Below are 13,695 nucleotides of genomic sequence, written 5' to 3' on the forward strand. Positions count from 1 at the left end.
ACCACAGTTTAAGTAAGTGTGAACACTTATGGCCATGTATATAAGTGAATATCTCTCATAATACAACATACCCTCCCATTGTGCAATTGAGTCTTACTCTTGCTAATCTCTCTTCCTAATGCATACTAGTGAGTGTGTGTGAGTGAAGTGAGGTGAGAGGAGGGATGAGTACCTGTAGTGCAACGCGGCGGTGTGATAATGCTCACGGAGGGCATGGTGGAATTGCTTCTCAAGGAGTTGTAGAGCTTGGAGACCTCAAGGGTTACGAGCTCGGCCATTGGAAAGATCCTCACGACAGTTGTGGTTCACCAGGTAATCTTTTGTTGGATGTGTTTCAAGGGGGGTTAGGGTGAGCCATAACATGCTCAACGCCGGCAATGTGCATTACTACATCTATTATGTGATGCCTTTCGATAAGATGATGAGTCAATTAATGATACACATCGGTTTCCATTAACATAATGTACGGGCAAGCACATCAAAGGCACTAACTGATAGGACAAAGCAAATGGTGTCCAGGGTTCTAGGAGTAGATTGCAATGCCAAGGCAAGGAAGGTACAAATATGTGTGGCCAAAGAAATCGTAATGGCAGCACTAGTGCAAGATGGTGGTTTCTCACATTTCACTAGGGAACAAGAGTTCATCAACATTACAGAGGAGATGGGACCACTGGGTGGAAGACAATTAGTAGGCTAATTTGGTTGGGCAATTATGTTTTTATAAAAAAAGTTATTAAAATCTAGATAAGTAAAGTGTGAAATTTGAATAATTTGATTTTTAGGTTTCGAAAAGGTAAGTCACTACAGCCTAACACACAGGCCATTAAAGGAGAGCTTTGGCTTCGATGCACTTCTAAACCTGAAGCGAGAGTGCACTTATGACTTAGGACCCTTCTTCTTTGGTACAAGGGTCCTCAGGTGAAAAGTGCTTTGTTTTCAAGATGTCCACCATTGGACCCGCTTTAGGGTTGGATTTGGTGAATCGAATGTAACAGAACGGCTTTGGCGACTTGCGATATGCATGGATATAGTTTGACCACACCCGACGAGCATCAGATTGGGTAACCATGGCTTGCCATGTGTATGATCCAAGGTAGCATATTAAGAATGTAGAGTATAAAAGTAGTCAGAGCTGGTCAAGTGTGTTACATCATAAATGACTAGAGTTTTCACATAGCATGTAGGATCTTCTAACAATTGCGATGTGTGAAATGAAAGAGGAGGATATGGAGGCCAATGTCTGTTCTTGGAATGTATTAATGAAGTGATGACAAACCATGGTTGTGAAAGGGCATATTTCTTTGATTTCATGGCAAATGAGGCTCATGCTATTTGAAATGTAGTTTGACATGTGTTAAATGGTGGGAAAAATAACGTCCTAATAGATAGGGAGAGGTTTTGCCTATTTCATTGGGAGCAGAGCATGGTTTTCCACACAACAAAGTATGTGTGCGCTACATCTCAAGGAGAGCACAAAGCATTGTGCGAAAAGTGGTGCATGGCTTAGTGAAGCTACATCAATGGAGGCGCGATAGATACGTCAATGGTGGCGCAATGGTCCTGTGATAGATAGGAATATGCCAGTAAATGGATTCTTGGTTGAGCTGGTGGAATGTGCACATACAACAGTGGGGTTTAGTCATGATAACAATAGAGAGAAGTAATGATGGTCCAAATACCCCAAGAACAACCTAGCAGAAAGCACGCATGGAAGTTGGCTTGCAGGGAAAGGATATCGACGCAAGATTTCTCTTTACAATGCATGTACTACCAATATGAAAAATGCAATTTCGCAAAGCACTAAGGTAGTCTCTTAGTCTCAAGGCAAGCACATAGGGAGAGGACCAAGCTTGGAGAAACTACAAGAACGGTTGTTTACAAGCCCAGTCCAAGTGGTTCGATGTTACATGACCTTTTCTCCAAGTACAAGCTTTCAACAAATTTTACAATTGCTTTAAATAAGTTAACTATAAGTTTATACATTAACCTTAGAAGTAGAATTAAACGAAAAAATATTTATCAACACAAGACAAAAACATTGGGTCTAATTTGCCCCCCCATATGTGAGATCCGAGGTCTCACATATGAGTATTTTGATGATTTATTAAGGCATGAAGTAATTTGATACAATTAATACATCTTCTCATCAGAGACGAAAAGAGAAGATGGAAAAAAAAGAGAGCTTCATCCAAGGAACTTGCAATTCTTACAAACCATGTTTAATATCTTGCCCGATTCCTAAAAAGCGCTCGCTAGAAAATGCTCACCAAAAAATCCCCTGTAGCAAAATTGTAATTGGGTGTGATGATGAGTGTGTGTCACATGTGTAAAGCATTGCACGGGTCTTTAAATCTAAGCCATAACTTACACTTAAACAAGCAATTCAACCTGTCCTTTGCACAGTGAAGTTTTAGAGACATTTTTTGAGAATAGCGCTCACACACGAGGGCAGTAGATGTGAACCCCGTAACATTTCCGAAACACCGCAACATTTCCTGCCCATGGGACAAGTTTGAATGAAAGTCGGTCAATACCCACGTTCCAGCATATACACACACAAGAACTCCAGCAGCAAGCTCAATCAGTGTGATGGACCCAAACGACCCATTGCACGAAGCAGATGGCCCTTGTTCGGTGCGGCTACACGTGGGCGGCCTTGGGCCATCGGTCATCAGCAGTGACTTGGTGCAGACCTTCTCCAGCCTGGGCAAAGTCTCCTCTGTGGATTTTGTGCGCACCAAAGGCCGTAACTTCGCTTACATCACCTTCCAGGCCGCTTCCCCGCAAGACATCAAGCGCCTTTTTAGCCTGGTAATCTCCTTAACTTTCATTAAGTCTATCTCTACAACAGGCATCATTAATGTTTTCTATAACATAATCATTTTGCCACAATGAGAAAGGGCATCCTATATGGAAAGGGTATAGCCATGAAAGCTGTCCTCCTGGCCTTTGCTGACCTAGACCTGCCTTGGATACCACTTCAAGTAGGAGAAGGGGTGTGAGCTGTATGAGACTAGATGGGTCTGTGTGTACTGTCCAAAGCTGCCAATAATCTTTCAAGATGAGTCTGCTGATGTTTGATATGGTTTTGACGGGCAATTACCATTATGTGCATGTGTCGTATTATTGACCATTTTTCATGGGTGGAGTGTCCTTACAGGAAACCATGCATGCATCGTGATATGTACTGTTTTTTCACGGGTCAATCACCTTCATGAAAAGCAATGTATTGACAATGTAGGTCAACAACTTTCTTATATGCTTTTCTTGAGATTGTTTGATATCTATTCAGACTTACACATACACTGGCTCCAAATCTTGCACATAGCATGGCTCTCCCTTGTTTTAGTTTTTCCGAAGATTGGAGGTAGAATAATTTTCTATAAATAACCTCGTAAGAGGCAAAAGCTGTAGAAGCATGTACCGTGTTGTTTTAGGCAAACTCACAAATAGATGGCCAAACAGAAATCTACAATGAGTTGGCCTTTGACGTGCTGAAGTATTATGTCCACAATGAGCAAGGTAAGTGGGAATCATATTTGTCTTTAGTTTAAGTAGTTTTGAATGATTCATTTTCTTCAGCTATTGGCAGGACTCCTTATGAAGCAGCGTTGGAATACCATTCCACTCGCTGTTGACCAGAATCTTGTATTCAGTACGTGAAGCGAACAGATTGACGGAGTCTTAACGGGAGATCTTGGAATCAGTCAAAGACAGGTTGGCTAAAGCGCAGGAGGCCTACACTCAATAGGCCAATAAAGACCGAAGGGATGCGAAGTTCTCATAAGAAGATTGGATATATCTTCGGATTATGAAGCAACGACTGAAACAAGTGGGCAAGTGATGTCCAAAGTTATTGTTTTGGACATCACTTGCCCAAAACAATATTGTACTGTTTTTTCACGGGTCAATCACCTTCATGAAAAGCAATGTATTGACAATGTAGGTCAACAACTTTCTTATATGCTTTTCTTGAGATTGTTTGATATCTATTCAGACTTACACATACACTGGCTCCAAATCTTGCACATAGCATGGCTCTCCCTTGTTTTAGTTTTTCCAAAGATTGGAGGTAGAATAATTTTCTATAAATAACCTCGTAAGAGGCAAAAGCTGTAGAAGCATGTACCTGTTAGAAGTCATCTCCTGTCTAGATTTATACACCAGGGCCTTTGTTGGTGCCCGTCCTTATCAGGTGTTTTATCATTTTTCCTCACTCCCCGCATTTTTTTCCTATTTTTTCACATTTTTCTATGGCTTGGGTGGCCTCCGTATAGTGACAGGGGGGCATTTATGCTGGCCGACTGAATCTGTTCTGGCCGACTCACTGTAGCTGGCCGACTGGCTGTTTTACTGGTCGTGGAGATTCAGGACCAGTCGGCTACCTGTAGCACAGGCCGACTGGTCTATGGGGCCATATAAATAGGCCCCCAGCCCCCCATTCCATTGTGTATCATATTCGGGATCTTCTTGTGTATATCAGAGCAGAGTTACACGCCTACATCTCTCTCTCTCTTGTGATGTTTTTCTGCTTGCGTTTTTGCTCTTGTGTTCCCAGATCTGGTCATCATCTCCGCTGCGTATTCTGACACGGTATCAGAGCCTAGGCTCTAGATAGTTCTTGGGATTTGTGTAAGCAAGAGGGGGGGCTATTTTGTGGCTGATTGGTGGACTGTTTTGGACTGTTCGAGAAGAGGAGAAGCAAGAGGAAGGCAGGCTGATTTGCTGGACAGCCACTTGCAGGTTTTAGTTCTTCTTTGTTTCCACCCACCCACCCTATTCAGAGTATATCCCCGCAATGGCAGATCTGTTTGAGATGGCCGAGAGACATGTGAAGATCCCGACACTCCTCACGTTCCCGGTGGACCGTCAATTGGACGGGAGCAACTACGGCATATGAAAGGTGATGATGGAATCTGTTCTGGAGTCTTACGACCTCGCCGATTTCATCGTTGTTGGTGTTCCACGGCCGGAAGTAGAGGAAGGGGAGTACCGTCGATCCGAAAGGACCGGCAGGCCCAGACACAGATGTGGGATCGTGTCTATGCTAGGGTCCGTTCGTTTATCTTTCTCAACTGCACACCACAGGTAATCAATCATGTAAAGCATATGATGTTGGCCAGAGGTATATGGCAGCATTTGGCCTCACTTTACAACAGGGTATCGCCCATGAAGAGGATTTCCTTGGAAGTACAGATGCGGGTTATGAGCCCTGCAAAGTCGTCGATGATGCGGGAGCATATTAACAAGCTGCAGGCTCTTCAGTAGGAAGTTCTTCAGGCTGGGAAGGAGATATCGTCAGAGGACATGGCCATCACGTTGCTGTCACATTTACCCTCTTCGTACTCAGCATTTTACTCCTCTTTGATTACCAGTGGCAGGCTCAGCACCATCACGTGGGAGGAGCTTGTGCCCATGGTCCTGGACCAGGAGGAACGATTCACAAACCCTCCTCAGGGTGGAGGTTCGGAGGCCTTTACTGGCCAACGGTCGAAAGGCCGTAACTCGGGCAAAGGGAAGGCTTCATCGGAGAAGTCTTCTGAGAAGAAGTCTGACGCTGACCGCGAGAAACTGAAGGCAGAGAAGACCTTTAATGATTGTGGCGAGAAAGGCCACTATTGGAGGCAATGTCCCAAGCGAAAGACCGAGAAGGGTGAAGATTTCTCGGCAGCAATCATGAAGACTCCGGCTTTTGTGCACCTGGAGGTGGTGGACACCGATGTTTCATTTTCTTCAGGCAGGGAGGAGATTGGAGGACTCTCCGCAACGGATACTCGGGAGTGGATTCTCGATAGTGGTGCTTCCAGGCACATGACTCCTTCCCGTTCCGGTTTACAAGATCTCTGCAGGCTTTTTGGTCATATTCTTACTGGGGATACGTCCACTATCCCAGTTCACAGTGAGGGCAAGATGGAGATAGTTCCCGATGGCAGAGGGGGGAAGCATTCCTCCCAGGTGTTGTATGTTCCGGCACTTGGTTTTCATCTGTTGTCAGTGCATCAGGTTTGCAAGACTAGCGTACGGGTGGAGTTTGATGAGCATTTTGTTGCTCTCCGGGACAAAGCAACAGGCCAAGTGGTTTGGGAAGGCGGAGTGGAGAATGGAGTTTATAAGCTTTCAGCACTCTCTCTCCCAGGTCCTCAGGTTTGTAATGAGTGGAAGTCTGGTAATGGCCACTTGTGTGTGGATACGCTGCAGGAGCGGGCTTTCCGAGATCAGGTGGTGGATAGCTTGCCAGAAGATGGCAGCAGTTGGCAAGAACTTTCCAGTACTGATGGTGGTAGTTCTTGTGTTCGTCAGTCAGAGGAAGCTGAACAGGTCACTTATGCTCTGATGTCTCGTAGTGTTCGGGACATAGAACTTCCAGTAGTTGAGGATGTTCTTTCCACGGGGACCTTTCGGAAAGCCAGGTAGGTGGCAGGTGCTTACTTGCAGAAGGAGGTGTTTTCTCCAGGCTTTGTGGTTCCGGATTCAGAGGGGGTGGTTGACAGGACTTATTTGTGCACCGTAACAGGTGTTGATCCTTGTGAGCAGTGTGATGTCTCTGTGACTCAGAAGCTGTATGGTTCATTGATCTGGTTGATGGACACCAGATTGGACGGGAGCTTCTTGATGAGGCAGTTGAGCTCATGGTTGCAGATGTCTCTTTGGGAGGCAGGATTGCGTTTCCTGTGGTTTCTGCGGCATGCGAAGGATCATGGACTCTTGTACACAGGAGGGGGATTGCTGGATGGAGTCCGACTCAACGGTTGGAGTGACTCAGTTTGGGGAGGAGATCCAGACACGAGGGGATCTACTTCAGGCCCAGGAGCAGTTTTACGGAGCAGTTGGAGACAGTCATCTTTTGCCTTGTCGAGATCAGAGGCAGAGTACCGGGCTGTTTGTGATGCTGCTTGTGAGGTGGTGAAGATGCAGAGGTTGCATGGCAGGTTTGGGCTTCCACTGGAGGAACCCATGGTCTTCCAAAGGCACTTTGTTCGTGAATAGATCGTTGCTGATGACATCTTGCTGGAGTTCTGTTCGACGGAGGACAGTACGGTGGACCTCTTCACGCAGTCGCTATCTCAGGATTTGCTCAGGCGGGACCCTAGCTCCCAGTGGTTGGTTACACAGCCAGGAGCTGAGAGGGGGTGTTAGAAGTCATCTCCTGTCTAGATTTGTATACCAGGGCCTTTGTTGTGGGTGTGCCCGCTCTTATCAGTTGTTTTATCATTTTTCCTCACTCCCCGCATTTTCCCCCTATTTTTTTCCATTTTTCTATGGCTTGGGTGGCCTCCGTATGGTGACAGGGGGGCATTTATGCTGTCGACTGAATCTATTCTGGTCGACTCACTGTAGCTGGCCGACTGGCTGTTTTACTGGTCGTGGAGATTCAATAAATCTTGCTCCTTGGACTATCGGGCATCATTGTCACCTAAACTAGAGCATGTCCAAGTAACCATTATATAAGCAGAATAATCTTCAACCGACATGCATTCAAGGAAAAGTTTTTAAAACTTCAAAAGAAAGCAACATCAAAAGTAGGATCAATTTCCTATGAAAAGGTAGTTTAAGAGCTGATTTGTTCATAAAAAGAGCTTGGTGCTTGCAAGGCGACTGTTGACTACTATGGTTGTCCTCAATTGGTTGTCTCCATCTAGGGCTGGTTGTGGTTAGTGAGGAACTATCTTTGTCTTGGACTGAAACCATGCTTGAAGCAGTGCTCCAAAATCATCACTTAAACTTCATCAACTATGTCTAGTTCTGCTTCGTCTTTAACTACTAAAGGGACTAGACCTGTACATGGTTTCAGCCAACTAACATGAAACGCATCGTGCATAATCCAACTTGAAGGTAGCTTTAACTTCATTGACACCTCGTTGATCTTTCTCCGGATACGAAAAGATTCAAAGCTCCAAAACAATAACTTTGGACATCACTTGCCCACTTGTTTCAGTCGTTGCTTCATAATCCGAAGATATATCCAATCTTCTTATGAGAACTTCGCATCCCTTCGGTCTTTATTGGCCTGTTGAGTGTAGGCCTCCTGCGCTTTAGCCAACCTGTTTTTGACTGATTCCAAGATCTCCTATTAAGACTCCATCAATCTGTTCGCTTCAGGTATTGAAGACAAGATTCTGGTCAACAGCGAGTGGAATGGTCTTCCAACGCTGCTTCATAAGGAGTCCTACCAATAGCTGAAGAAAATGAATCATTCAACTCATTGTAGATTTCTGTTTGGCCATCTATCTGTGAGTTTGCCTAAAACAACACGGTACTGTCAGAATACGCAGCGGAGATGATGACCAGATCTGGGAACACAAGAGTAAAGTCTGGCACTAGTCCGGTGAGAGATACTTGTGGGTCATCTCTTTGGTGTACTCGGCATGAGAGATCTTGTGCCTAGACATAGACATCGACATTGACATGGACTTGGATATCCTACATCGGTATATCTGTTTGTTTTGTATTCGTTGATTGTATTGATCCTAGCCAGCGTGTCCGTGGATTGTTCATTAATAAATTCCTGAAAGGGGGTGGAGTTTGTTCCCCGCTCAGTGTGGTGTACTGTGGAAGATCCCTATTCCCTTCTCTCTCTCCCCTCTCTTTGTATATCTTTATCTCTTGGACACGTGGTTGAGTTTGTCACTGCATGCTCCGTTGGGCTTACAGGATGAGAGAAACTGGATAGTTGATTATTGCTGAAAATGAGGACGAGGGAAGCCCATAGGTTCTTACAAGCATAAGAGACTGTTACAACAGCCAATGACCCCCGGCAAATATGCAAGAATGAGATGAGATACGAGGAGAAGGGTGTGGGCCCTTATATATCTCAATGAGCAAGTCGGCCAGCTGCAGCAGGCCGACAGCATGAAAGAGTGCACAGAGCAGAAGCAAATAAGCACTATAGTGTGCTGAGTAGAGAGTGCAAGAGAGAGAGATATGGAGCAACTATGCTGAATATATTGAAGTGATCCAGTTCCAAGCAAGAGACAGAAATAGTCTCATAAGTGAGGAAGCAAAAGAAAGACAAGGCAAGATGAAAAGGTGAGAGGCCAGTCCACCTATTTATAGGTCGGAAGGGTTGGCCGACTGGACATGCTACTACTGGCCGATTGGACATGATAAAGCTGGCCGACTGGGAAAATACATCCAGGTTGGAAAAAATCCCAAAAAAATATATAAATAAGGGGTGGCCAGCCCACAATCAAGGGCCATGGAAAAGGGACCAAAAGGACACCAAACATGGGCAGAAACTGGGGATGAATGTGCTAACATCCCCTCTCAGCACCAGATGCTGAATGTACTCCGAGAAGCCGAAGATGAGGAGCCAAAGAAACCTGAGAAAACTGAAGGACAATACTCCAAACGCAAATCTCCAGCAAGAACCGGTTCACGAACATAGTGATACTCTATCTCAATGTGTTTCGTACGAGCATGAAACATAGGGTTCTTGTCAATGGCGATGTAACTCTGATTGTCACACCAAAGAAGAGTAGATCCGGTTATCGGTAGGAGGACAACCAAGCTCCTCCAATAATCTCCGCAACCAAATCGCCTCACATGCAGCATAACAAACCGCACGATACTCTGCCTCTGTAGAGGAAAGCGCCACAATAGGTTGCTTTTTACTGCTCCATGAAATGGCTCCAGGCCCGAGTGGAAAAACACAACCAGTGGTCGAACGCCGAGTATCTGGATCTCCAACCCAATTTGAATCAAACCATCCAACAAGAGTGCATCCTTGGCCATAGAAGATGCCAAAGTCTAGAGTGCCACGCAAGTACCGAAGAACTCTGAGAGCACACCGCCAATGTTGTTGATGGGGTTTGGATGAGAAAGAACTCAATAAGGTGACTGCGAAACATATGTCCAATCGATAGTAGGTCAACCAAACCAAACAACCGACGAGAACCCGATACTGTCCCTGATCAATCCCTGGAGATGCATTAAGAAGAGAAAGCTTCTCACTAGTATCCATAGGAGAAGATACTAGTTTGCATCCAGTTATCTGAAACCTGTCAAGAATCTCCCGTTTGTACTTCTACTAAGAGAAGAAAATGCCCTTCGGGGTCTGTCAAATCTCAAAGCCAAGAAAATAATGCAGAAGGCCAAGATCCATCATCTCAAACTCTGTCTCCAAAGCACCCATGGCTGAATGGATCCTCACAGAATAAGTGTAATATGCGGAAGCTTTGGAGAAAGATCGGTAACTTCAAAACTCAGAATTCAGCACTCTTTTCGCGACGGAAATTAACGCACAACACTTAAAAGGAGAAGTGCAGAAAATAGAGAGAGAGAGAGATGGAGAGGACACAGTATTGGGTCCCAATTACCCTTTGTAGGGTCCCCACCACGGATGTTGTATTTGCTTTATTACAATGATGAGAAAATGTGAAACAAAATACAGCAATCTTGGACCTTTTCTTGGCTGGAAAATCCTGCCCTTGACCTTCAGTTCTCCACCCCTTTGCTTAGCAAGTCCCTTGGCTTGTCTAGCCCTTGATTTGCTTGAGCACTTGGTGAATAATGAGATGGATGATTGGGATTATGGGCACTTCTATTTATACTACCCCATCAGGAGCAGTCAGCCAGCATAAAGGCAATCGGCCAGCCCAGAAATGTCCCACGACTGGAAATTCAGCATTTAATACTGAAAAATCCCATTAAATGCTGGAAAAATTCCCATAAATTCTGCGCATCTCTTCTTGGCTGATTGGTCATCAGGCACCTACTTCTGATTGGTTGGACACCACTTTTGCCCGCAATCCAAGGGCTGGGCAGCCTGTATGGGGTGCCCCATACTTGCCCTACAGCCATATAAAGGCTGTAAGCTCCTGGAAAAAGCCTTATCTTTGCCCTAGGACTGTCCTACAGCCCCTCCATGGCCGGTGGGTTCAGCCTGGGCCTTCCTGGCCCTCATGGGGGTGGTTCTACACCATTCCCATGCCCCCACTCAGACCCGGGGTAGCCCTATGGGCTAGCCCCTTGTCCTAACCACTATCTATTGAGTGATCTGGCATCCGGTACCATACCAGATACACAGAACCCTGTCATCATTCTAGAGGGAGACTCACAGCGCGGACTGGCACTATTTCATGTGCAGGACAGTGCACATCTGACCTTGGACTCATGTGCAGGACAATGCACACTTGACCTCGGACGATTGAGATGGATCCCTGGCTGACTCGTCCCAGACTGGGCTCACATGGGACCAGTTCACCATCCTAGGTCCTGCACCTTCTGCATAGAAATGTCTACGTGGCATCCAAGTGCGGGATGCACGTGACATCCCCTTCTGCTTAACTTGACGGAAGTTGCATAGCCTCCAAATAATCCGTCAATAACGCTGGATAGTCTTCGAAGAACTCTTTGTTGAGCCATACCGCTTCATGGGTTTCTCGGTGTCTTGAAACTTCGTGAGGAACTGTTGTAGTCTTTGGCCTGAGCCATGCTTGAAACAGTGCAGAAGGATCTGTTGTGGAACCATTACTTTTGCTTCATCAACAATGTCTGGTTCCGCTTCGTCTTTGACCTCTGAAGGGGGTGGACCTGCATATGGCTTTAACCAACTGACATGAAATATATCGTGCATAGTCCAACTTGGAGGTAGCTTTAACTGCATAGACACCTCATTAATCTTTTTCCGGATGGGAAAAGGTCCGAAGCTCCTGAAAGACAACTTTGGGCATCGCTTGCCCACCTGTTTCAATCTTTGCTTCATAATCCGAAGATAAACCCAATCTCCTTCTGAAAACTTCATATCCCTTCGGTCGTTATTGGCCTGTCGAGTGTAGGCCTCTTGTGCTTTAGCCAATCTGTCCTTTACTGACTCTAAAATCTCCTGGTAAGACTCCGTCACTCTGTTCGCCTCTGGTACTAAAGATGAAGTCCTGGTTAACAACGACTGGAAAGGTCTTCCAAACGCTGCCTCATATGGAGTCCTGCCAATAGCTGAAGAAAAAGAGTCATTCAAAACAGCTTGAACTAACGGCAAAAACGATTCCCACTTACCTTGCTGATCGTGGACATAACACTTCAGCACATCAAAGGCCGACTGGTTGTATATCTTTGTCTGGCCGTTTGTCTGTGGGTGGAATGCTCTGGAAAAATTCAGCTTAGTACCAAAATTATGAAACAATGCCTTCCAAAAATGACTGGTAAACTTGGCATCTCGGTCTGACACTATGGTTCTAGGAATCCCGCCAATTGGGTACCAATGCCGAATGAACAACTGGGCAACATCCTCGGCGGTTACATTGGCCCTGCAAGGAATAAGCATAACAAATTTGCTAAACCTATCAACAATAGTTAAGCACTGCGTATTACGCTTACTCGGACTGGGAGGCAGATTTGTGACACAGTCCATAAGGACCCTCAGGAATTGGCAAGGGCTCTAACAACCCTATTTTCTTTCCACGACGAGCTTTCACCTTTTGACAAATGTCACAGCGTTGTACATATGTAAACACATCACGCCTCATCTTTGGCCAATAGTATTGCCGTTCTAATTTCTCCAAAGTCGAATTCGTGCCCCTATGACCACTTGTAATGGCCCTATGACCACTTGTAATGGCGTCATGGGCATCATGGAGAAGAGTTGCCCGGAATGACTTCATGACACATAGTCGGCTTTTGTAGAAAAGCCAACCATCGCGTATCAGAAAATGGCATGGTCCTATGGCATCCAATGCTTGTTCCCACTGAGTACTGAATTCCTCGGAATCCGCGTACGTGTGCGTCATGTCCTCTAGTCGTGTACCAACAAGGTCAAATCTAGTGGTCTGAATCGTAGACACTTGTCCCTTCTTGCTCAAAGCATCGGCCACTGGATTGGCCTTTCCTAGAAGGTACTCAATCATACCACCGAACTGCTGGAATATTTGACTCCAGCAGTGTTGTCAGATCACTCCACTGTGCACTTGGCATCGTCTGAATCCAGCGCAATGCCTGATGGTCAGTGCGAATCTCGAAGTCACGGCCATACAGAAAATGTTTCCAATGTTTCAAGGCCTGTATAACTGCTAGGAGTTCACGATCATAGACTGAGTAGTTCTTTTCGGCGGGCAGTAACTTACGAGACATGTAAGCTACTGGATGACCATTCTGTTGCAATACACCTCTAATTGCGATGTTACTTGCATCGGTGATCACTTGAAATGGTTCGTCCCACGAGGCAAGGGCTAAACAAGGCGCTTCTGATAAAGCCACCTTAAGGTTCTGGAATGCCTCTAACGCTCGTGGAGTCATTCGAATCTTTTGCCTTCTTGTTTTCACTCCCTTTAGCAGATCGGTGAGATCTGCCGAGAGATCCGAAAACTTGTCGATGTGGGTGGAATATGCCTAGCATATACCCACAAATGATCTAATGTCATAAGCTGTCTGAGGTACTTCCCAGTTAACAATCTCGGCCACTTTAGCCGAATCAAGTCGAATGCCTTCAGCACTAATTATATATCCCAAGTAATGCACCTGGAACAGATAAAATTCTTGACTTCTTTTCATTGACATAGAGCTCGTTGCTTTCCAGCAACTTAAGGACTTTCTCCACATCAATGTCATGCTGCTCAACTGTAGCTGAAAATATGAGTATGTCATCCAGAAATATGAACACACACTTTCCAATCAAATCCCTTAAATATGCATCATCATGCGGTTAAATGTAGCTGGGACGTTCGTCAAACCAAATGGCATAACCACAAATTCATAGTGGGC

The 13,695-nt window shown here is 45.4% G+C and overlaps 1 protein-coding gene across 3 annotated transcripts in view; it reads left to right on the forward strand.

Moving 5' to 3' along the window:
* Positions 1-2,472: 2,472 nt before the first annotated feature.
* The window catches only part of ROS3 (RNA-binding (RRM/RBD/RNP motifs) family protein), a 98,149-nt gene continuing 86,926 nt past the window's right edge, over positions 2,473-13,695 (forward strand). The window contains exon 1 of one of the 3 annotated variants that reach the window (XM_086808471.1): positions 2,473-2,811. In XM_086808471.1, coding sequence (XP_086664597.1) covers positions 2,590-2,811 — 222 coding nt within the window. In that variant the 5' untranslated portion in view covers positions 2,473-2,589. The remainder of the gene's footprint in view (positions 2,812-13,695) is intronic. The other 2 variants (XM_086808470.1, XM_086808472.1) reach the window with 2 other exon arrangements.

This window comes from Cibotium barometz, chromosome 14 (genome assembly GCF_041138505.1).
Source record: "Cibotium barometz isolate CiBa-2024 chromosome 14, ASM4113850v1, whole genome shotgun sequence".
Classification (NCBI taxonomy): domain Eukaryota; kingdom Viridiplantae; phylum Streptophyta; class Polypodiopsida; order Cyatheales; family Cibotiaceae; genus Cibotium; species Cibotium barometz.